General features: G+C 53.5%; 1 protein-coding gene across 5 annotated transcripts in view; it reads left to right on the top strand.

Moving 5' to 3' along the window:
• The window catches only part of LOC142585287 (transcription factor GATA-3-like), a 402,755-nt gene that overhangs the window by 333,267 nt on the left and 43,763 nt on the right, over positions 1–25,725 (top strand). For 3 of the 5 annotated variants that reach the window (XM_075695922.1, XM_075695926.1, XM_075695925.1), the window contains exons 3-4: positions 12,712–13,287; positions 14,156–14,320. In XM_075695922.1, the coding sequence (XP_075552037.1) occupies positions 12,712–13,287; positions 14,156–14,320 (741 nt within the window). The remainder of the gene's footprint in view (positions 1–12,711; positions 13,288–14,155; positions 14,321–25,725) is intronic. The other 2 variants (XM_075695924.1, XM_075695923.1) reach the window with 2 other exon arrangements.

The following is a 25,725-nucleotide window of genomic DNA, read 5'->3' as shown; positions in this document are numbered from 1 at the left end:
ATTCCTCACGCTGCGGCGACGGCGGCCAAATCGCAACTCAAACAAGGCAGCTGCTTCGCTGCGCGCGTTCGATGAAGCGAGGAAAAAAAATGAGCAATGTAACAAAATTATAAATAAAGAAAGGAGCACTCTTAGTTTTCGTCATGCAGTAAACTCAAAATCGGGCTCACTAGTACCGTGCAATGAGATGCAGAGGTTCACGCAGTTTCTAACTGGAGGCCACAATGCTGTTGTTTTGAGGCTTTGATATCGTTCGTTCTTTCTTTCTTTTTTTGACGCGTTTGAGGGCTACATTTACTATGCAGGCGTAGCATCGAAACTTCTAATTTATGGCCCCACAAACAAAGAGGTGTAAATGCGTGCGCACCTTTAATTAATGCTACAAGCATGTAGCAAAGGATCGTGGTGCACGTTAACTGTATCGTTTTGCTGACCCTTTATTTAAATACCCACAATTAGTATTGCACCAAATCAGAGGTTGGTGGAAGGGAAGTCGGCGGTTGGTCAGACATATATTTGACCGCCTTTTTCGCCACCACCCTGGAGGACTGTGCGTTTTCTTTTCGTGTTGTCAAAATAGGTGATCCATCTAAGACTGCACTTATCTATGTCGTAATCATTGGCCACTGAAATTAGGCAGCTAAAGATGGCTCTGGCCAACCACACGCATCCGTTTAACTCACGGTGCAACCTCATCACATCGGGCCCCCTACTCTACTAACGCCGGCCTCTTAACTTCGACAACACTGCACCGTTTTTCTCTTCGCACAAGGTGTGTACAGTCCAGAGGCGCCGAGTTCTCGCGTTCGCTCAAATCCGGCGCCGCGTCCGGTCCAGGCACGCACGCGAGATGCTGCCTCCTCCGGGCTTCCAAACCAAACAGTGCGTTGTTCGCTCGCTGCGGGGAGACGGGGTAAACTCCGAGTCTGCTGCCTGCCGTCCAGAGGTGTTGCCTCCTCCTCCCTCTCCCCCTCCTCCCTCCTCCATCTACCCACCCTTCCTATGTCTTAGCTTTTCCTCGCCGGCAGCAATGCACGGTGGTGGTTGCCCCGCCGGCAGGCCGCGTGACGCGCTAACGACCACCTGTCGCCTCGGCCCAGCTACATGGACGCGCCTGCCCCCGCGTTGACGCGCCGCGCGTGCGTCGGACTCTCCCCCCGCGTCCCGCAAAGCTCGGCGGATGCGCCGCTGTGACGAAGGAGGTTTCGCCAGAAAGAGTGAAAGGCGTAGAAGCTCCAGGCGAGGCTCGCTATATGGGCGCTGCTGCAGCCGCTTTCTTTGCGGTCGCACCGAAAGTCATAAGTACAGGCGTAGCCTCCTCAATATCGGGTGGTCTACCTAACGTTACCCAAGCTGTTCAACGAAAAAAGAAGGTCATTTGAAAAAAAAAAAACACTGTGCAAGATAGGATTTTAAGACCTGCGGCGTTGGGTTGTCGGAACGCTGATGACCGAACACCGCAGGTCTTATAAATGCAGCTTATATGATGTCTTATTTTTTTTAAATCTTTCTTTCTCATTGAACATCTTGGCTATAACGTTAGCTGGGGCATACGGTAGGTATACTTGGTATATATAGGAGACGCGCGGTTGGACGTGTTCAGTCAATGTATGACTTTGACTCAATGTATGACTAAGGCGTGATGATAGCGCTTCGCGTTACCCGCTCAGTATATAGCATTGGTCATACAGATATATCAAGTGCCCTTTCGCATCTGCAGAGACTTATTTAATCATCATCGCTATGTTCTTCCTTCAATCGTTTGAGGTAAATCGTTAAGGGTTGCAGGCTGCGGTTCACCTTTGGCACCAAAGTAATAGGGTGCGAAAGTAAAAGCCAAGGCAGTGTTTCACTGCGGAGGCAATGCCGTAACCTCTACAATTTCATCTGGGGTATCAAAGCCATCGTATAATTAAAAACAAAAGCAAGAACGCTTCAATTTCTTGCTTTCCCGAGCTTCTGTGACTGCTGGCCTCTATATTTATGGCAAGACGGGCACGATCGGCCGTGTAACACGAATACGGTCTTCCACGCGCCTTGTTTATACTCTTGCTGTAGTGGTAACGTTTGCGACCTCCGCGCACATACATATACCGGTGGCGCGTATAGTTTCTTTTGTTTTGCTTTGTTTTGTTTTCAGCCTCCCCGTCCTCTCGACTCACGTTGTGTGTCAGCAGCGAAGCAGACGCCGTTTCCGAACAATGGGAGGACCTACTCTGGCGCTCTCGTATATAGCTCGGCCGCGCCGATTGTCTGTGTCACGGGAAGCCGCAGCCAAAGATAGCCCGCGGCACAGTAATAATGACAGCAGCAGAAGCGGCGTCGACCCGGCTAATACTAATAAGACACACAGGCACACACACACACACCTAAGCGGACCGGTGACGGCGTGAGAGCGGCTCGACGCTTTCTGATGCAAATTCCGTCGCGGCATCCACCGAGGGGGAACCCCGCAATTAGCTCGCCACGCGGGACTCTGGGTACAGCGTCGCTGCGATGCCGACGGCCCAGCGCAGCTCCGGGACGGGACGCGTCCGAAAAAGCGCCTCGCACGGGAGCTCGCGGCCAGGCGATGGCCGTGTCGCTGTATACCGTGTATACCGGCCGCCTGTCGCCCCGGCTCAGCCACATGGACCGGTATACCGTGCACGGTATACCGGCCTCGGTATACCGCGCACCTGAATGAAAGAGCTTCTCGCGTGCAGGTGGCTTCAGAAGTTTACGGAACGAGAATGCCGTCGAAGAGGCGTTGGCGCATGAACGTGCGTGCACCTGGAGAGAGCTGGCCACGGGAACAGGTGTCTGCAAAAGTTTACGGAAACAACATTCGAGGAGCGCTGGCGCGTCGGTATACGTGCGCCGTGAATGAGCTTGCGTGCTACGAGCAGGGCCGGGGTTGCAATTGTTTGTGAAACCGTGCCATCGTGGAGGGATGGTACGTCGGTAAGTGGGCGTGAGATAGACAGGTGTACTTGTCATTACGAACAGGTGGTTGTAATAGCTTATGGTATGATGCAATTAAGGAGCGTGTGCAATAAAACGAGTTTGTCAAATACATGTCGCTGCAAAATTTCGCGGAACTGGTCTCACGGGACGAAGTGAAAATTTCTCGTAAACTGGAATGGACCGGCAAGCTCTAAATAGTCGTGAGAAGAAGCTGCAACGCAAGCCTGTCTTTTTTTATATATATTTAATGTGGGTGCATACGTCGACAGCAGGTGATGTTCAATTTTCAAAGAATTTGTTCAGAGACCAAACCAAAAAAAAAAAAAAAAGAAGAAGAAGAATGGTTTCTCTATACTCAAGGAAACATCGGTCAAACTACGTTTACATATGCACTACACTCTTAGTCCAGTTCCACTTACGTTCTAACCCAGACCTAATCCGCTTTCACCCATTGCTATCTCAGCTTAATCCAATCTTCATCAATTCCACTTACGTGTTAGTGCACGTTAGAGCAACGTACGCCTTACATCTTTCCTATACTATTCTTGGACACGCCCGGAAACCACCGGCACTCTTTTCGCCGCGAAACAACCCAGGCGCGGCCTGGCGAGTAGTGCATAAGCAAAGTGGTCGAAACAGTGACAGGGTTCAGGCCCACGGAAAACAAGAGACGCTTCATTAATGCCCTCTCGAGCAGATTAGCTCCGATGCCGCCCCCTCCCTCATGTTCACTCGGAAAGCAACAGCATCTTTCGCGCTCCCGTTTTAATTGCTGCGACCAGACTGAACCCTCCGCCGTCGTTCCACCAATAGAGGGAGAAGGCGCCTACCCTCGATGCTGGAAGTTTGCTTCCCCACAACGCGCGCCCACACATTCACGCACGCGCAGACACGCACACACACGTAAGATCACACACACACACACACTAGCAGACAAAGGGCACGGGGAGGGTCAGCCTTCCCTGCGGACAAAATGCAGAGAGCGAACACTGGAAGTCGCGGTGAGGCGCGGGCTCTGGGTTCCAGGGTTTGAGCCGCCTTCGGTGGGTCGCCGACTGACTCGGGTGGGGGGTGGGAGGGGGGACGCCGTCCATGTCGGCTGTCTAATTGCGCGCTAATGCGCCCTGCCACCGGCTGGCCCTCGCTCGCGTCAACCCCCGCCTCGCGTATGGATCATAGGGGGGGGGGAGGGGGGGGCAGAATCAGCAGCAACAAGACGAGAGTGAGAGCCCTCCCCTGCGGAACAAACAACGCCTCTGGTTTGTGTCTCAACGCGAACTGAACGCATGTACTGCGTGGCTGCGGTTTCGCGCTCCGGCAGGGGCTACAGCCCGTCTTTCTCAAGCGACTGCATGCATGCATGCTGCTGCTGCTGCTGCTGCTAAGAGAGGCTCTGGCGGATAGGGGAAGGACGGGGGGAGGAGGGGACGGGGGCGTGAGCAGAAAGCAAACTTCGGGCGAACTGTTTTCCGGGGCCGCGCACACGTCACGAACGCAGCAGAGTTGGGAGTGCGCGCTTGCAGGGCTGTGTGTGTGTGTCGTGGGACTGGAGTGCACGAACTTGCTGTCGTGGAAACTCGGGTGAAATCTTTGTAGCAAGAGACCGCAGATCCACCAAATCCAAAGAATCTGGAGTCTCGGAAGTTCCTCAGTTCGTGTTGTACACCTTCGGAATTTGACGTTAGTCGCTCCCGCGTCTTTCTTACACCTGTCTCTTATCTTTCTACTCCCCGTTTTTCCTTCGCCTGCAGGACATAAGACAACCATAGAGGCGCTTTTCTGTCAGAGGGCATCCCTACCCCCCCCCCCCTCTCTCTCCCTCTGTCTCGGGTGTAGCAACTTGAGCGCACATTAAAGGAGTGCTAGGAAAGCTGAACCAACAAATGAAAGCACTTCCGAAATACTGGAAACGTCATTCTTCCTTTAAGCGGAGTCTTTGGGAAGCTGGCAAAGAGGCAAGACGGAAATGGTGGCTTGGATGCTCCCGTGCGAAATAGCATCTCGTGACTTCACGACATTTGTACGGCGTCATGTTCTGGTTTACTCAATGGTTTGTCGATGAACAAGAAATACGCTGACATTTAAAGGAAAAAATCGTTCAATCGAGCGAGTCTTGGGAGTCGTTTAAATTTATATGGGGGAGTTTCACGAGCCGCAATCGCGATCTGATTATGAGGTATGCGCCTTATATAGTTCGGGACACCGGAAATAATAAACATTTGTGTATCTTTAACGTGCGCTCGATGCACAGCACGCGCATGCTTCTTTTTATTTCTTTCTTTTCTTTTTGAACTTCGCCCTTATCGAAATGCGGCCGCCACAGCGTCGTTTCATTCAATCACGTTCTACTTACTCTTCGTCCTTCCTGAATTTCATTTGAAAGCTCCAAACGTCGTGTGTGTAGTTCACCGTCACTCCAGAAACCGATGCGGAACCGCAGATTGTGAGAACATTCCCGAACGATTCGTTGTAACAAACCGACGTGCAATAACTTTTTTTTTTCTTCAGCTACCGTCAGTGCATGTATAACAAAGGGTGCTAAAGGAATGAGCAAGTGTACCTCGCGTGACCTCCCTCCATTGCTTCTGGCGAAAATAAATGTGGCTTTCGACAACAGGCATTTTTTTTGCTCGCAAAGTTTCGCTTAGTACACGCATAACGTAGTAGATGTATCCGGCAAGCTCAGTTGGCACCGCGGTGTGATTCCCGTGGCGCGCCCAGTAGTGCGGGAGGTCTTGCCGCCGAGCGAGTCAACGCGTGGCGTCTCGACCGACGAGTCTGTACAGTCATTGTTCAGCACTCAGCAGCCAGCGAGAAAGCAAGAGCGAAGAAAGAAGACAAAAAGTGGACGCATACGTGAACGGAATACTAATGGTTCTTTGGGCCGCTTGAAACGAAGCAGTGAGAAAGGTTTTGGCACCAACGATGGAAAGACGCACGGCCGTATGTGTGTCGTACCAAAGTCTCTCTCTCTCTCTCTCTCTCTCTCTCTCTCTCTCTCTCTCTCTCTCTCTCTCTCTCTGTGTGTGTGTGTGTGTGTGTGTTTGATGTAAGGTTTCAGCGTTGTTTCTTTTCTTTCTTTATGTCCTTCATTCCATCTTTTCTGAGAATTTGACATCAAACTTGTCATAAGCCATTCGTGGTGTACGTGAAGTACAGAGACGACCTGCTGGTATTCCGAGAAAACCCGGTGGTAGAGGGCGGGAATGCAGGAGGCATTAATCTGGTGACATCCGGGAGCTCGGGAAAGTCGAAGGCCGCGCGATGTCAGGTAAACAAGGAAAGCCGGGCACGCTGCATAGGAATGTTTAAAATGGTATAACGGAAAAACGGTTTGAAGCTCTTTGTCGTGCAGGTATGCGTAAGCTTTCTCTTATTATTATTATTTTTTACGTTCTGAATACGACATCGCTCCTCGCGGGGGGGGGGGGGGGGGAGGGGCTTCCGCCACGCCTGCTGAGCGAACTCTCGATAATTTTGCGAGAGTGAGCGAGCGAGATATCGCCAGCACTCGCAGTGATCTGTCCGGTTTCCGGGCGAATGCGCGAGGACTGATGTCACAGCACAGTAGCTCTCCTTAGGTACCTGGGGCTTCTTAAGCATATGCTCTGGGAGTGTGGGTCGCTCGGCCCTGGCACTTCCTGGAATCGGTTTTCAGGAGTGATTAAATCCCACGATCATATCCCTCGAATCCTGGCAGTCCAGTACGCCCGTGATAGGGCTAGGAGGCTTGACTTCCCGGCCCCAACATGGGGACTAGCCAGGCACGTGGCAACACCTGGTACAGGACCTGAATAAAGTCTTTTTTTTTTCTTCCTCCTCCCTCCACCTGCTAGCTTTTTTATGCTTGGACAGCGCAATAATAAAAAAAAAGGTTTACAATGTTTCACAACGGAAAGCAAGCAAGCCATTATGAACCTAATCTCTATAACCGAGGCTATGCTAGGGTTCCACTGCAGCCTCCCCCACTCTGAAAAAAAAAAATAAGGAACGAGAAAGAAGATAAACGAAGAACTGAAGGAAATTGGTGCCGTATAAGTGGGTGGCCAGTTTTCCAGCTCAGAAGACGTCCACGTTCGAGCTGCAGCGCACTGGCGCGTCGATCCCCTCGCACGGGCCAACGAGGTCTGCGGATTTCACGTCACGTCACCACGACGCCGCGCCAACGCTCTCTCTGTCCGCTTCGGTGGTCCCGCGGAACGTGCGCGTGTCCGCGTCGACGGCAAGTTTGCGGCTCCGCAGACCGGAGGTCGCGGCCGCCTTCCAACTACCCCCCCCCCCCCTCCATCCCGCTCATTTTTTTGGCTTGCTGCGTTTCTTTATTCGAGGGCCCTGGCCACAAGGAGCACGTGCGCACACCCGGCGGGGTCGGGTCACGCACCGCAATCGGCCGATTGGACGAAGGGAGAGGGGGAGGAGGGGGTGCGCCGTCGACCGACGTCGCCGTCGACGTCGTCGTCAACGGCGACGGCGGAGGGAATGAGTACTCACGTGCGGCGTGGGGGTTGGTTCATCGCGCAACGTATAGGGCCACGGAGCTATAGTATATAGGCCCGCACGCACGCACGCACGGACGCGTGTACTTAAACGTCGACGACGCGCGATAAATGGACGCCGGAAGGATCCTCTGCACGCACGCAGCGCGCGCTCTCGATTCAGGCAGGGCGATCGCGCGAGTGCAACTACGTCGAGATCCTGCAGCCTTCGCTCTTTTTTTTTTTTTTAACAGCCGAAGACAAATAGGTGCGGTGCTCGCGCCGCTTTTGTTTCGCGGGGTCCTCGCTGGGCCGGCCAGTCTTGTATATCTCTCTCCCTGTATGTACTCGGAAGGAAAGGGGCCTGCTTCGTTCGTGCGCTGCTGGTGCGGTGGGGGGGAAATCCGAGTCCGAATTAGTATAGCTTGCCGGTGGTCGTAGCAAGGACGTGGGCCGGGAGAACGCCGCTGACGCCGCGGTGGCTGGCCGGAAAAGGGCCAGGCACCAGAAGCTTCTCCCCCCCCCCCCCCTCCTTTTCTTTCTCCAACCTCTCGAAGTATATGACTACGTGGTGCGCCCGGCTGTGTACGAGATGCGAAATGCCGTTTCCCACGACTCTGGAGAAGAGGGCTGGGGAGGTGGCTGCACCCTTGCACGTGCTTTTACGGGATACAGCTCGTAGGAAAATATCGACACCGTACAGCGTACGGCTGATCTTGAGACGACGTTTTCGATAAAGTTCGTGCGTGCAGAGTGCGAAAGTTGTGTTAAGTTTGCTTCCCATGAAGCATGAGGCAAATAAACAGGGAGGATTTTAAAGTAGAGCTTTCAAATGCTAGCCTAACTACCGAGATGCCCACGACAGTGTTGATGTTAACAGCCCAAACTTCATTGCCAGCAGGACATTCATTCACCTGTCCGGCGGGGTGGCAAAGAGAGAGAGAGAGAGAGAGAGAGAGAGAGAGAGAGAGAGAGAGAGAGAGAGAGAGAGAGAGAGAGGACGCGTAGAAAGACAGGAAGGTTAACCATAGGTAGTACCGGTTGGCTACCATGCACGGGGGAACGAGTAGGGTGATAAAAAGAGAAAGAGTGGTGGTAGTAAAAGCTTAGGCTTTTAAGAATAGCAGGATAGTATATCATCCGTATCGATTGTTTGTAGAGTGTGTGTGGTTGTTAATGGCTTCTCTTGTTTCGAACGATGTTCCGTTGTTCATCTTCCCACGGTGTTAACTTTGCAGCCAATTCGTCAATGAATCTTAGAGTGACACGGTGGTTAATAAACTCATAGGAAGTAAATATTGTCACGGTACCGTTTAACTGTAAGCATACTTCTCGCAAGGGGGATATGGATCAGCTGTATTTAAGTGTCACTTGCCGCTAGTGATTTGGCCAGGGCACGAGTGAAGTGAACGAGATGATCAGCTGCTCCATTCGCTTGCGCAGCAGAAGGTAGAGATGCATTTACAGAAATACGCAGAGAATCTACACGAGTTATAGCTTCACCATGGGCAGCCGCCCATGATTCCCAAGCCGCAGCCTGTATATCTAAACCTATATAAAACTGCAAAAAGAAAAAAAGCAAGCCTCTTTGCACTTATTGAGTATGCAGAAAATGTGAAGTTGCGAGGTAGGACGGATTGATCTCCGTTACTCGCACGGGCGGTCTCTGTAAACAGAGGGAACAATAGAAAAGCTCGTCTCACCCGTCGCCCATTTGTTCTGGCGAGCTGCTATAGACCGCCCGCGTAGGTCTGATATGTACACGCGCTCACGTCGGGCTATGTAGACCACCAGAGTGCTTTACTCCCGAGTCCGGTCACTCGCGGGGTCGCTCTCTTTCCACGGGGCTTATGCGCCGTTTAATCCCGCGGCCGCTCGCAAAACTCCTGCCGCAGAGCGGCCAGTTTGGTTCGGTCCTAAAAGGGCACCCTGGCAAAGAAAGCGCAGTCTTACAGCGGCGATACACCCGACGCCTGGGTTTCTGCTTTCGGACGGCGGTGCCTTGTTGCCCTGCCGCGGCGCCGGCGCCAAAGCCTCGGGCACAAAGCGAGATGGATGAAGTCGGCTTGTACGACGACGCTCTCGCGTGTGCGCCGCGAAAGCCTCGGGAGACACGGAGACATTTTTTTCTCGGGCTCAATACTCTTGTTGTTGTTCTTATTCGAAGAGGGCTCTGTTGTCGGGCCCTGCGCTGGCCTGACCGGAATGGAAAGGCGTGTGGCACGCTCGCGTGGTCAGCAGATGCCCATTTCACGATTTTACACGTATATGCCGAAAGGGCCACGTATATATATATATATATTGCGCATGTATTCGAGAAACGCCCCTCTCAACATCACTTCAGTGGGCGTCTTTCCTTCTTTCTATCTTCTTTGTTTCATTTCACTCTGGGGACAGAGGGCATGGGAACCGCGATGACGCAGGGAGAGAGAGAGAGAGAGAGAGAAAGGCAAATGAAAGACAGGGAGGTTAACCAGAAATTATCTCCGGTTGGCTACCCTGTACTGGAGGAGGGGAAAAGGTATGTTTCAAGCCAAACAGGGTGGTATTCTCTAGTGTAAAGCTGAACTACAGTTTACATGCGTATTCAATGATGACTCGAAACGCGTACAAGAACTTGTTCAATGCGTGCTTTGGCAAGGGAAGTGAGCAGTTAGAAAAAAAAAATGTTTTGACTTCAGGTTACATTCACTTCTGCGTCCAAAACAAGGTACCGTCTGAAATTGAAAGCTATAAAAATATCCACGGATGCCATCTTTAAAGTTTTTTCAGCCATCAGCGCAGACGTGCCTCAGGATGCAAAACGCGTTTTTTTTTCTTTTTTCTTTTTTTCGGAAGCAGACGGCAGGTTCGTCAATAAATGTCAATATAGTCGTTGCCTTAAATACGGAAAACCAAGGAACATCGAGGAGAAAAGCAAAATTGTATTAGGTCAACTCGTCATGCGCGCCCTGTCATTTATTCCTTGCCCGCTCTACGTAGCACCCTGAGGGCCGTCAGACTACGTCACACACGCAACGATTCACACAGGCGAATGTCTTTCCTTTAATATTTTACTCAATTTTGCCCGTACGGACAGCCAAGACAGAAGATAACAACAAGAAACACATAGAACGAGGGCAGCCACAAATACGCAACGTCCGTTGGGTTTCTCCCAGCAGCGCGACAGACGGCGATCCTATGGACTCGAGACGAAGCATGTCTCTAAAAGGTGCGCTGCGCAATCTCCAGAGCTCTCGTTCCAGGTTCTCTCCCACATACCTGTTGTCTTCCTATAGCCAGCTCTTTATCTAACCACACTCTTTTCTCTCGCCCCCAACCAACTCCGCAACAGCTTCTTTGTTTCTTCTTCTTCTCCTCTCCCCTTCGACGTTTCCTGGCTTTTCCCGGAGCATGCGTTCTTGCCATGCCCCGGGGCCGTCGACTTCCCCTCCCTTCGGCGTATACGTTGCTCGAATAATGGCCAATTGGCTGCCGTAAATCTTGAGGCCTGCTTTAGGCGCTGAAAACGTGCCCGCCATGGCAAAGCAGGCGGGCAGAGCTCGTGTCCGCGAACCATGCAACCTTCTCTGCACTCACTGCTTGTACGTTATACGTGCTCGCGTGGCTTGGCGCAGCGAACACCGCCTTCGCGCTCTCTTTTCAATCTTTTATTTTGCACTTTTTCCGGCTCGACTGCGGTTCGACGGTCAGTTCCGGGCCTCCCTCCAATCGGTTCGGCGTCAAGCTCTCGCACCGTCGTAAGCTAAACCTCGTTTGCGCGCTGCGCGCGTGGTGAAACAACCCATCCCGTGCCGTTTAATCCGACACCACATTAAGAGGTAACCACACGCATTGCAAGAAGCCAGGGAGTATGTGTAGCACTGACGATGGCGTTGATGATGGTATATCGGAGAGACCTAATGAGTAATGCAATCGGAAGATCGAACTTTGGAGGCGCAGGCAGGAGGCCACTGCCTGTGCGACGAGCTGAAGGTTACACGCGGGCATTGCATGGGAACAACGACATTTGGATTCGCTCCGCGAGGCTCGTATGTACTTGTACTGCGCGTCGTCTCAATACGCTAAACAAACTAATTAACATATGCGTAGCCTAACACGACCGAAGTTGAAGAAGACAGGGGCAAACACTAGCCCAATGCACGCGTTTCGACGTGTAAAAATGCGCTTATATTTGGATTCAAGCAGTGAATCCTGCAATGCCAGTTATCAGTCTACGCTGCCCCTACAACTGCATACTGGGACCTTCCACAGGCTGAGTGAAGCGCGTGGCAGGGCCCTGTCAACCAAAGACTTCTCTTCGTCAGGGTGAATGTGTGGTCTCTCGTCCTAATTAAAACGTCGGCAACGGACTGAGACTTTCCTCTCTCTCTCGTTATATATGTTATGGGACGTTTACTTCTAGTACATGCGAAACGTAGTCAACAAGACGGTTGAAACAGTGCAAGGCAGGTATACCTGGGAATTGAATCGCGTGTGCAGCAGTTCGTAAATTCTCGCAGCTTCTCGTTTCGGTAGCCAGCTCGTCAGCACGTTTTCTCGTAATCGCCCCGAAGGCGAGGGGCCCAGGAACACCGTTTTCACCCGCTGTATTCTCATGCCACCGCGACGGTGGTGGCATTGAGGAAGCCAATCTGGCGCGCGGCCGAGTTGCCCTAACAGTGATGGATCGGGTGATTGTCGATGGTAATAGCAGTCGGGTGCGCTCGCTCCCGACGAAATTGAAAACGCTCTCCCCAGCTGTTGACCTGCCCCGTGCAAACGATACAGCGAACGAGCTACCGCCCGTGTAGCTATGTATATATTCACCGAGAAGTTGCTAAACGTGGATTTGTGGTACTTGTAAGCGCGACGGTCGGCGAATGTATACATGCGTGTCGACGTGCGAACAAAACAAATACCTTGATTGGCGCGATAAGTAGTAGGTCGTACAGGAAATACACGCGCCTAATCTAGGGATTGATGCGATAAGTATACGTTGTTCAAGAGTGCGACTTGCCCAGACAGCTTTACTTAACCTATTTAGACCACGCTTTCTCAACTGCGCCTTTTTTTCGTTTTTTTTTCCTTTCTCTCCTGCGGCCAGGAGACGTGAAAGAGAGCCCTGAACATGTGTTTTAGCGCATAACTGCTGGGACCGGTACCCGCACATTCAGACGACCTTTGAATTTTACTTGAACTTTTAACTTTATTTGAACGCTGAGAGATACACTGGTGCTGATGACGCAGCGCAGAAAACGCTCATGCGGGCTCGACCTCCTCGCTTTCTTCTTTCTCTTCCCCCTCGCAGCTCGTGTGCCGAGCAGCCAGGTGTGCCGGCCGCACTTCCACAGCCCGCTGCACCCGTGGATCTCGGACACGGCCAAGGCGGCCGCGGCCGCGGCCATGGTCCCGCACCACGGGGCGGCCGCCTGGTGCTCCCCGTTCCCGCCGGCCAAGCCGCAGCCCAGTCCGCCTACGGCGCCCTCGCACTCTAGTCCGCACCTGTTCAGCTTCCCGCCCACGCCGCCCAAGGACGCCACGCCGGACCCGGCCGCGGCCGAGGCCCCCGGCTACGCCACGGCCGCCGGCTGCGGCGAAGACCACAAGCCCGGCATGCTCACGTCCCTGGCGGCCACGTCGTCCTGCGGCGGAGCGGGCAAGCGCGAAGGTAGCGGACCGTTCCCCGCCTCCTCGCCCCCTTACCCCCACCCGTACGTGCCCCACCCGGGCGCGCCGCCGTCCGAGCTGGCCGGCTACCACGGCTTCCACGCCGCACCCCTGCAGCTGGCCAAGCAGCACTCGTCCTCTTCGTCCAACGCACTTCAGGGACCCAACGGCTACGGCCAGGTCAGCAAGCCCCGAACCAAGGGACGTTCCAGCGCCGGTAAGGTGAACGCCGGCCCCCACGCGGCACGCCCAGCGAGGAATGACGCACGCACCGCACTTGCCACCCTCACGCTACTTCTACCACTACTAACAAGCCACTTCTGCTGCTGCCGCCACTAACGCACCCTGCCGACGCCGCCGGCAAACCCCGACTGCGACGCTGGCACCGCCAACCGGGCAGGGGCCCGGTTTTCTTCCCATACCCAAACTCCTTCGCTCGGTTTCTGGTCAGATTGAGGTAGGGCTGAAATGGCGACCAAACTATAGCACAGTGCCGTAACAAAGCTTACTCACTCACGCAAGTGTGTTACAAATCTCAGCCGCCTTTAGCTGTGTTCGCGCTTACCACGCTTGTCCCGTCTCGTACCAGCAGAAGGCACTGCCGGGAGTCCGTTCCCGTTCGAAGACTATAGAAAGGTCAGCGAATTGCTCACATCCATATCGCGTGCCCAAAAGGCGTCCAGGACATCCCCGCATGTGTCACTATCGGGTGCTCTACCGAAACGGAATTTTGGGTGCGCCATCACGCTCTAGCATCGCAGTGGACGCCTGTCCATACTCATCGCCAACATCCCTGACAATACAGCCGCATACGCTGCAACACCGCAGTAGTAAGCGCGAGGGCGTTAGGCCAGTCAACAAACGGGCCTTGCCGAAGGCCCATAGCAATGCCTCCCCGCGAAACCTTCGTCCCCGTCTCATTCTGACCCGGAACCGGCAGCGTGTTCTGACCTTGTGCCCTCCCCTATACTCACTGTCCGTCGTTGTCTTGGTGTGGCCACCTTCCTCCGCGGAAGAGAGGTGCGCCGCCGATGTTGTCGCGTGCGCGGGCCGTTGTTACCAGGATACGCGGGTCGCTTTCGCAGGCGCCAGCGGAGGCGGTAGCGGGAGCAGCTCGGGCAGCGGCGCGAGTTCTCGCCGAGAACTGTCGCTGCCCTTCGCTTCCCTCGACCAATCCACGGCGCCGTACTTCTGGAACGGCAGCCAGGCGCTCGCAGCGGGACCGCGGTCTGACATCTCGGCGTTCGGAGGTGAGCGGCGAGACGCGCCGCGCCCCGACATAGATAAAAAAAAAATTGTGTGTGGTCCAGCTTATGTGTATAAAACCCGCCGAGACGACGGACCAAGGGCCGAGAGGGCGTTGCCGCCTTGATAACAATAGCGTTCGCAAGTGAACCCGCTCCCTTAACCGGACTCTGCGCCCAGCCGCGTTCGAAATCTGGGAACTGCATGGACCGAGGCGCTTGGCTTCGACTAAACTATACAGATGGCTCGCTGTGAAAACCAGAAACACTCTTCGTATCGCGTTATAACGCGTCGGATTTGGTTAGGTAAAGAAAAGGAGTGTTTGAAAGCGTATACAAAAGTACGCAACGTCCGGGCTTCGAATTGAGAACGAAATTTACCGCCGGCTCCTCATTCCAGGGGCATCGTTTATTTCCTGGAGCTTGCACACGTATGTGCTCATGTTGAAATTGCTCGTTTCTTGCGCAAGAGCGAACAGTACGCGAGGAGAACGTGACCGCTCGTGTTCATAATCATCTTCATCGGGTCCATTGGCATCTTTACCATTCCCTTCCTCTGCTTCCCTTTGGCAATGATGAATGGCAGGCCAAATTGTAGCGCACCTAGTCTGATCCCCTGTCGGCCTGCTCTCCTACTCCCTCCCTGGAACTTGCATTGAAATCCGTTCACTTCGCACGCTATTCGCCCTATACGTTCGCTGTAGGTTCAGCGTGAGCAACATTCTTCGGTGACTTTAATGGCAGCTGCCTGTCGCTCTGTAATGTCCCTCTGTACATCAGCGGTTAATTCAACTTACGCAGTATGTGAACGCATACGTTATAAACAAAACTCGACCATCTAAAATCTCGCTCTCGTCCCTCTTGTAGACCTGCCACTCGGGACACTTTGAAGGCTGTGTCTGTGGAACCCACGCTGTCAACTGCAGGTTATATCCAGACGCAGCCGCGCAAAGTTCTCCTGCTGCCTTCCAGCGCCCACCAAATCTCATGACTTCCGTTCGGTGCAACGGCGAAGCATGGGTCGTCGTCGCCTTATAGCAGGAGGGCGCAGTGGCACGGCCGTTCAGTTCACTCGGGTCTCCCTTACGGGGCGTAGTCAGTGCCTTTGTACAGAGGCCACTGCACTCTTATCCGCGCGACTGCGTGTGTGTGTGTGAATGGCGCATTTCTCTCCCGACGCTCATTCAGGGCGCGCGCGCGCGCTCACACACATTTTTCCACAGTGGCCGCTGCTAACATGCGATCTCGCGATACTATCTCTTTCCTATATAGCCACGTCGGTGCGGCACGTTTGTACGTATATATGCTAGAAGCACCCCGCTTCACCCACGCCTCCACAGCTCTCCCCCGTTCTTTTTTTTTTTTTTCGCTCTCGTTCGGTCGAGATGGTCCGTTCACGACGGCGAGAGTACCTGGCAAGCTTCGGCCGTTTCGTGATTGGGTGGCCCGCCTGTCTCTGACGCCGCTAGCTTTATTATTATTTTTCTCTCAATGGACCTTTTTGCGACGTTATATTCCTACACGGGCGGCCCTCTTTGTGCCCGCGCGTACGACGTCGGTAGTGAGTTCGTTTTTCTCATTCCGCGGCGCCATTCAGCCGAGGGGGAGGGGACGAGTTGGTGCTCGTGATGGATCCGCGAGAAGCGTCGGCGCTGCCGTGGCACCCAGCGGTCCATTTCCTCTTCGCCCATTCGCTTGTTGCTGCTGCTGCTCCGTCAAAGAGCGGCGGACTGCATCCGCTTCTTCCTGGAGGATGCATACAGGCAATGGTCCTGGCCTGGCGGTCTGGCCTGGCGGTCTGGCCCGGCGGTTACACCTTGAGGCCACCGTGCACGTTCCCATTCTTGTAGCGTCTGTCAGCCGCGAAGCGCATTCTCTATATGGAGAGACTGGGGCGAGGTCTGAGCCAGGATTCACTGGGCAGCCCCTGTGCGAAGGCTGATTCGAGTACGGTCGCTTACGCATTAGGATGGCAAATTTGGCAAGCTGGTTAGCATAAAGCGAGCACTGGAGGATAACCGCCACAAGGCACGTACGTGTTATAACGAACATTGCGAACAAGGAAGAAAAGAGAGAGAGAGAGAAAAAAAGAACAGCGCCAAATATTTTTTAGAGCAAACGCTTTGTCAGTTTCGTCCATTGCTCACGAAACTGTTGTTATGCAAGTGCTTGACCTCGCCTTGAGTGACCGTCGGTGATTGATTGTTTGCTTCCGCGCTAGAAGCCGCTGCTTGCCTCCGGCCGAAACACCAACATGAATAGAAGCACTGGCTCGCTGGGAATCGGTGAATCTATTTGGCATAACCTGGGGAATTCAAATAGCTGAGGTTTCCTTATATTGTTGCGCGGAACGTCACAGGGATGTAAACATGCCTTCCCATCTTTACGGCATCCATCGAATCCCAATTTCAAGCGCTTCTTGAAGCCTTCCCTTCCCTGACGCATTCCCGGAGCGCACATCGCCTTCCTAGTGCAAGTTACCAGTTCTATACCGCATAACGATAATTCTGAATGCCCCCCGTACCTTCACAAACGAATCAACACTGCAACCGGCCAAGTGGAGGGGCAATAACTTTCGCAAACACGCGGACAGGGATTCCCGAGGAGCAATCATCAGCCGCGGTATACACACACTCCTCGTTTTGCCCCGCACTCTTACGTAACGAGCTCGAACAATTTCTCCAAAACACGGGGCGCGCAAAGCACACAAAGGGAGAGCGCTCATTTCGCGTTATGCCTCGATCATGACGCGAGGGCAAACCATAACACCCCCCTACCTCCCCACCTCTCCTCCTGCATTTCTTACAGGGGGGTGGGGGGGTTGTTAAGCGTTACGACCGCGCGGCGGGCGCGCGCGCCAGCCCAGCGTGAATGCTGCACCCAACAGGCACGCACACACACATACATACGGCGTGCACCGACGTCGTAGCCGTCGCTGTAGATAGGGAGGAAGGGGGGGGGGAGGATTGAGAAGGGAAGGTGGCTGCTACGAAAGCAGCGGCATCGGCAGTTAAAATAAAGAAAGCAATGAGGCTCACGCCGTTGATCGCGCGGTGAACACTGGGCATGCCCCTCCACCCCGCCATCCCCTTCTCCCTTTCTTAGTTCGTACGTACAGAGAAGGAGGGAAGGTGGATTGGTTTGGGGGGGTTGACTCTCACGGCGTGGTGTTGGAGAGAAGGGGGAGGGCACAAACCAGAGGCGATGATGGACCCAGGGCGACCCTGGCTTTGGCCTGACCTCGTAATTGCAGGTTGCCGCAACAACAGTTCGCCTATACGGCGGGAGAGGAGATGCGGCGGCGGGGGGGGGGGAAAGGGAGGTTGAAGAGGCACGCACGCGTAACTGCTTGCTCGATGGGAAAGAGGTTGCGGGAGGTGGGGGAGGGAGGCAGCTCGTTTTGCCCGACGTCGTTCGTGCCGCGTGTACGAGGAGCGAAAAGGCTCATTTACAGCGTTGCTGCGGCGAAACACCCCCCGTTCGGCTGGCCGGCCTGTCCAGACCGGGCCGGGAGCTGTAAGCGGCGGCGGCTGCGCATGTTGCAGCTCCTCGATGCTCGCGCGGTCTCTCTCTCTCTCTCTCTCTAGAGTTGGATCGTGATGCCCCCTCTTCTCTCGCTCTCGTCGGACCGAACACCCGGGCACGTTTGCAGAGCGCGGCCGAGGAGCTCGTATATTCGTACATATACGACGCGGCAGCAGCAGCAGCAGCAGCTCTCGTGCGCGTGTGTGATGCTGGACGCAGGCGAGAAAACTGGCGTGCCTTTGCGTGGAGGTGGCGGCGCGTCGATGGGGAACGAGATCCGGTTGAGGAACGTTCCGACGACGGCCAGCAGCGTTGGCACCTCGAGCCCTCGTCCCCCCCCCCCCCCCCTCCGAGCCGAGCGGAGGCTTGCACGCGGTATCATTTGCGCGGCTCGTCCGACGTAGTTGACGAAACCGCGGGTACTAAGCGCAGATCGACGTGCGCGAACACGTCCATCTGGAAACGGAGACGGCTGGAAACGTATCCGTCGCTTGTCTAGTTACAATTCTATACTTCCACCGAAACGAGGCAGCACTTCAGAAGAAGATGGGAGGTTTTAAGCGATAGGCTGTGGTCAAACAACAAATTATATATATAGAACCAGCATTCGTGAGGGCAGCTACTAAAGCGGCAAAAAGAGACATTTATTTGTTTTTGTTTTTTGCAGTTGTTGCTATGATAGTGACAAGTCCCCTTGAAACGTTGGCTTTACGACATTCCTTGTTTGATACGCTCATAATGCATTTACATCAGTGGCTTGACAGTGGACAGGTCCTGACTGACCCTGTCGGTCCTCTTCGATTGCAGCAAGTGGCACAGGAAAAGAAAAAGTTGCATAACGTACTCCAGCGCACAAAAAGTGGATATCAGTGTTTGTAAATAATAATAATAATAATAATAATAATAATAATAATAATAATAATAATAATAATAATAGACATTCTAATTTGGCATTTCTGTCGACCAAACATTACTGCAAGGAAAAGATGGAAACGAAATCCGCTGCGGGCAAGTTGGAATCGACATTGGCTGTGTATGACTCTTAATGCAGCCAAGACTGAAAGCACAGCGAGACTCTGAGGCAGAAGGCAACAGGGAGGAGCTAAAGAGAAAGTTTCGTCTTCTATAGAAACTCGCACGGTGGTCGAGTTGCCCGAGCACAAAGCGACAACGTGGCTGACGCGTTTGCGGAAATAAACATTCCATAAAACCTACGCCCGTAATTCCTTCGGCTCTGACGCGTTCATTCACACTCGACCAATGATAGATCGAAGCAAGAAAGTGGAAAGCCCTCCGCCGAGTTATTTTAACGAGAACAGACGCTTTGAAGACAGTTGTATTTGGAACTATTTAGCTGCCACATGGTCACAGAAAATGACTCAATTTCGAAGCAGCTGTTTCCATAGCAGGCGATGACTTGAGACGACGACGACGACATGTCCGCCGGCGAAACTCCGCACCATGCATTGCCTGGCGACCTCGATGTCGTCCCAAAGGACAGGGCGCGGCTTCGACCTCGCGAATGTTGACTGCCTCGCCTTGGCGGGCGTCCAGAACTAGGTTACAGACGGATAGCTGTGTGAACTGGTCAGATAATTGCCCGATCATTAATGCCTCCTTCGTCGCTCCCGCTGTATCCTTGTCGCCTTTTCTTTCTTTCCGTCTCCGTTTTTTTTTTTTTCGGCTGTTGTAACTAGACACAGTTGCGCTCTCGCACACGAAGGGATCCGACTACGCGCTAAGTCGAGCAGCTTAACTAAGTACGCATTCGATTCTGCGCTACTAACCACTCGAACCGTGGGGCGCGACTAATTGCTCTTGCTTTAAGTAGCAGTAATACGTTGTCCCTAAACGGAAATGATGTTAACTCATTCCTCAGTCGGTTACGCACAAGGATGTATATTCAACTCCATTCGTCTTGAAACGAAACGCGAAGTCGCGTTGGCAGATCTATGCTAGAAGGCCACTTCATAGCAATGAGCAGGTTGTGTCAGCAAAATTGTGCGTTGTGTGTCCCTTCGTACTAATTTTCGGGTCTTTCTACCAATCTGTCGTTTTCTTCTTTTCCTTTCTTTCTTTCTTTCTTTCTTTCTTTCTTTTTAAGGGAGCACATCATTAGTTATCCGAGATACTATAGACTTGAGATCGACCTAGAAGATATCTTAACAGCATCTCGTCGCGAAGATATCAAACCGGACTTTGAACCCAGACCGCTCCTTTCTCAGCAGTTACCGCGCCAGGTGTGCCATGACGTCATGAGTTGTGACAGCGTCTGCCCAGGTTTACAGTAAACTGTTTATCGACCAGGAATGGCTGCATCGTATTCAAAAGGAGTCAAATAATCAATCTGTCAAGTTTTGAAGACGTTGCCTGCACCAAAATAGCCGCCACAACCAAGGAAAAAAATACGCTATGGTAACCTATACTGCACAACGACGTTAGAGGTGCTCAAACATGGACAAAAAACAAGAGAGAAAGAGAGAGAGATTCTTGTTGTCCTCCGACTAGCATATAACCAACCCTCCTCCGCCAAATTAACGCCAAACGTAGAGCTTTGAAACGATACTTTAGCATTTTAATCTAATTTAGCGTTGATCGACGCTGCATCGCGCACGCGCGCGTACCCGGACAGGAGAGGACAGGGCAGGTTTTTCGCCGAAACCTTCACAGCTGAGGCCGCGGCGAAGAAAGCGAGGCGGTCAGCGATCTCCGTGGCAGGGATACTCCTTGCGCTTCCTCTCCTCTCCGGACTTCCATCTTCATCCCATTTGGCACACGGGCGGATATCGGATATGTCTGCCGCGCGCGCCCGCTAACCGTCCAGACGACTCCACCAACAGCCACCATCGAAAGGAGGAAGACTCTCCTCGGGGGGGGTGGGGAGGGGGTGGAGGGGGCACGCCGCAAGGCAGCCAGGAAAGGGCGAGCTTCCAGCGTGCGAAACCTCTTCTCTGTCGCTCCGCATCTCGCAACAGCGGCAAGCATGCAAGCAACCGAAGGAGAGGGACTGAGTTGGGGGGAGGGGGGGGGGGGGGCGTTCCGTTGGTGCTGAGCTGGCTGGCCGCCGGTGCCGCGTGCTGCCTCGGTGTTCACCGGCGTGTGCGCGCTCGCGCACACACGCATGCGCGCGCGCCGGCGAGAGATTAATAGTGTCGTCGGACAACGGGCCGAGCCAGGAATTCTGCTTTGTTCGTCTCTCGCGGCCGCTTGGCTTTGGCAAGGGAGAAACCAGTTTGCCGCCGCCACCGCTGGCCCTTGGCCGCGCTTTGCGCGTGCATATATGACGCACCGATGGTGCGCACATACGCCCCCAGACTCGCCAGCCGGACACCCCTCTTCGCCTGTCCGTAACGTGAGCCTATAAGGCTGCGGTGACTGGCGCTTGCAGAAGTGAGTCGAGGCAATAGAGGGTCTATTAGACGCGTTGTAGACATGACGGTGGTGGGTCCGCCGTTGCCACGAGACTCACCAGCCGGGGCTCCCTTCTGCCTAGGGGGAAGGTATAGAAATTCTTCCCTTAACGCCAGCCTAGATTGCGGCGACGAGCTCCTCCACTGGAGGGGAAACCGAGGCCCTAGAGTGTCTATAGACTACTCGTAGGCATGGCTGTGCCGGCGGGTGCACATGCACTCTGGCTCACAACCGAGGCATCCTTTTTCCCTCGGGTGTAGGCATGGAGGTTCTGCCTTGAATGCGAAGCATCGCCATGACGACGAGCTCTTGTATAAATGAACCGACGCAGTACATAGTGTATGTGGACTCCCTGTGGGCTGTTTTATCTTTGTACAGACATGGTCACTTTCGTTGTCATAGAAATTACAAAAACACAACGCGTGCTCGATCGCCTCTTCACAGGATCGGTGTGTCGGACATTCCAATGTCCGACAGGAGAGCAGGCTTTCGTAAAAGCCACCCCTAACCAGAGGCGGCACAGTAAAGTTGCATCCCGGCGGGAGAAGTTCGATGGAATCTGCAGCTTCAATGTGGGATCCAACCGCTGGATACGGCAGTTGGAGAAAATCGGGGTGTTCCACAAAGTTTGTCTTGGTTTGAGCAAGCAAATTGAAGACCCCTCGCAGCATCTGTCCTTGATAAGGTTATAGGAAATGTCAGGGTCTCAGTGATCGATTGTAGGCGTGAAGTTATGGGCAACTTCACGTATTCACTCTGATAGTACCTTCTTCCCTCCCCTCCTTTCTTTTCTTCCCTAAAACCCCTTCCCCTGTGAGGGCAGCAAACCGGGCGTGCGTCAGGTTGACCTCCCTACCTTCCTTCCTTCTTTCTCCTTCTCCTCCTATACATATTCGTCAACAGAAAATGTAAGGTCGGGTTACAATTCCGTAGGGTGTCTCATACATACAATGTATTAATTTCTAAGAAAAGCGCCCACAGACTTTACGTACACTGACTTAATGAATGTTTATTTAAAACATTGTGGCAGTACGGTATAAGGGGACAGATGCGGGTAGCTGACTTCTATTTGTGAGCAACGGAGAAGCAGGCAGATGAATAAATTAATCAAATTATGGTGTATTACGTGCCAAGACCACGACATGATTGAGGAACGCCGTAGCGGGGGACTTCGGATTAATTTTCACCGGCTTGGGTTCATTTTGCGTGCACCTAAATCTTAGTACACGAGCGTTTCTTTTTTCTTTTGCATTTCGCGCCCCATCTAAACGCGGCCGCCGCAACCGGGATCGAACCTTTCACCTCGAGCTCAGCAGCGCAGCGACACATAGTCACTGAGCTATAACACGGCGGGTCAGGCAGGTCGTTTACTGCATATAAACGATAACTGTTGCTGAATGCGTGTCAAGGGTGGGGAAATGTGGTTGGCATAGCAGATGACGGCGAGGCGAGATACGGAACTTCTCACGAATTGCGATATTCTCGGTTGACGCGCACTTCACAAGGTAACAGAATGCGGAACAGGCTTCCCTCCTGCAGTAAATCCGAGTATAGGATGATGACGATATACGATCACGGAAGATGATGACGAATCTAAATGCGCGATCCACACGATGTGAAGTTGGATTAGACTGGTGCCACTTTGAGATTGCATGCACTGAGGTACGTTGTCCTCGAAGAAAAAGTCAGAATCACCAGCCTGGAGTAAAAGAAGGAGATGACCGTGCTGCTGCAGTTCCATTGCAACGTTCCCCTTCATATGAAAGGCTAGGCACGACCCAGTCATACAACGGAACAAATGTCTGCGTAAGCAGTGCTCAAGATCAGACTTCACTTGAACGTCTGTGCGCATCGCTTAGCAAACTAGGCTTTCCGGCGCGGCATCCTGCGGTTCCTTATCCGAGGCGCGTTCCACGCGCGCGGTATACGCCACAAGGCGCCGACTTGTCGTTAGGCATTGTCCACAGGCGGTCCCCCATGGCTCGCCGGCACTGCGCGGAAGCCCCCCGGCGAAGGGGAAAGCGCGCTCCGCCGCATTCCGCCGTCGTCCACGCGGTGCATGCGGGTAAGGGAGGCACCGTGCAACAACTCGCGCTCGCGCGCCCAGCCCCTGACGAGTCCGCCTGCTCGCGATCCTCGCATTCCACGGCCGGCGTTACCGGAGTCTGCGCCCCGTGCGGGCGGTACCGTACCGTAGGCGTCGGCGGGCTGGGTTTGCCTCCCGGGAGGGCAAGAAAAAGCCCTCCCGTCGCGAAGCCTTATCCCAGCGTGTGACCGACGCGACGGTGCCTTGCTCATCGAGTTTACCGGAGAAAATTACCGAGACGGCGGCAGCGAAAAGAAAAATGAACGAAACGAGAATTACAAAGGCAAAATCTTGACTGCAGGGCTTCCTCTCTCGGAGTGGCCGTCGGGGAGGGGGGGGGGGGGTGCTAACCAGGCGTGTGACGGTCCCGTTATGAAGGGCGATCCGGGGACTCGGAACAGCGCATCGGCCACACTTGCGATAAAAGGGAATGTTGTGAACTCTGCCTCTACAACAGTGGGGGAGTTGCGTTTGTAGACGCGCACGAAGGAACCGTGTCCCGCAGCGCTCGTTTGCCCTCTTTCTTTCCTCGTGTCCCGTTTGTGGCACTGTTCGTATAGCAGGGGAATTCGTATCAACTCGCCCAGCTGAAAAAGAACGTCATCTATTTAGTGGACAGATTGGCTGCCAAAAAGTCTCCCCCCCCCCCCCCCTTCCATTGTGAGGATCAAGAAGAGGAGCCGGAACAGGTAGTGGCGCTCTTAACGTTGGTGACAGTACCTGCAGAAAGCTGAAATCATCGCGTGTGTTCGTCGGGAACGAACGGAAAGATCGCGAAACGAAGCAGTACACCACGTAGAACAGTGTTTAGCTTCCAATACTATATGTCTCGATACTATAGAGAAGCTTAGTTTGTCCGCGCGCGTGTGATACCTTCTACGGAGCACCAGCCTAGCTGCCAGAGTCGTAGACAGTAGCAGCAGCGCTGGCGTCGACGTCTGGTGTTGTCGTGTTCAACGAAATGGCGTTAAAAATGTTACCTTGTTGTCAAAGGGTTCCCTTCAAAGAAAAAAGAAAAAAAAAACAGTATGAACACAAGTTCGCGAATGCGTCGCTGCCGGCCTTCTGTCACGACGACAGTTCTATAGTTCAGCGTCACGAGCTTTACGTCTACAGCGCTATACTACTCCAGTCTCTGCAGGTGTTACTGTTGAAACGTGTCAAATTTCTCTTCGCACTGGAGGATACCGCCGCGTATTGCGTTCTCAGCCAATCAGAGAGGGCGCATGGCGGCTCCGTGAGGCAAACCGGAGCTGACAACGTGTCGACTTCGAACAGTATACGGCGAGTAATCTGTCGGTTCTCTGGGAAGAGAGTATCCGACGTTTCCGTCAACGGTTACAATCCGCTTCGAAGTGTGCCAACAGCCTACCGAAAGGAGGCCTCCTCGCCTGCTCGTCGTTTCTCTCTTCGGGCGGTGGCGTTCGTTTACCGAAGGCCGCGCGCGCGGCGTCGCCACCGCACAGTCGACGTCGTCGCTTGCCGCGCAAAGAAGACGTGCGCGAGGGGGCTAGGCAACGGGCGGGGGGGGCCCGGCCGCCTTTCGTTCCGCACCATCGGAGCCCCTCGTTTATCGGCTTTGTCCCGGAACAACAAAATGTTTTCTTTATTTACTCCCCCCCCCCTCTCTCTCTCTCTACTTCTCCTCTGCTCCCTTCCTGGCCCTTCGGCTCTTCGAAGCCGGTCAACCTAGGCGCAACGCTCGGCCGGTCGCCAATTAACCGGCCGGCCCGTCCTCTTCGAGACGGAGTACACCGCACGAGCGCGTCGCCGGGCCCGTTGCGCCTTGTCGGTGCGTCTCGCGGAGTTGGAGATGTGCGGCTTTTTTTTCCCGCACCCCCGTGGCCCTCTTATTTCTTTATTCCTTTTTTTATATATATCGTTGCTTCCCGCGTTGCTTCTGCCGCGCAGAAGGTAGCCGACAGCTCTATTCCTGGACAAAAAGAATCCCTGGGCACTCATTAGAAAGCATCGTTCGGACCGACGGAAAAGGCTTTCCTGCGCGTCACATTGGCTTTTTAGCTTAGGCTCGGTCACTGATAGTTCCGTGCAGGGAAATTATGATACTGTGGAAACCTTACGGGGGCAGCACCCTTAGAAAATGATTTATAGAAAATCTATAGACAGTCTATAGACGTCTATAGACTGTCTATAGACTTTCTATAAAAAATTTTTGTAAGGGCAGTCCGTTATAGAATGGAAGTATTTGGACAGTATTCAAAGTGTCTACAGCTCTGCCCTTTTTCCCCCTTCTGAGGGCCCTACGGTGTGTCCACGAAAGGCTTTTGCACTTGTGGCCTGACAATTCGCGTTGAATGGACGACTTGTTCAGGCTTATATAGGTCGCAAGTTCCGTACCGAGTTAGGCACACTTCTTATCAGTTTTTGT

Source organism: Dermacentor variabilis, chromosome 6 (assembly GCF_050947875.1).
Source record: "Dermacentor variabilis isolate Ectoservices chromosome 6, ASM5094787v1, whole genome shotgun sequence".
Taxonomy (NCBI): Eukaryota; Metazoa; Arthropoda; class Arachnida; order Ixodida; family Ixodidae; genus Dermacentor; species Dermacentor variabilis.
This window is presented reverse-complemented; position numbering and strand designations above follow the sequence as displayed.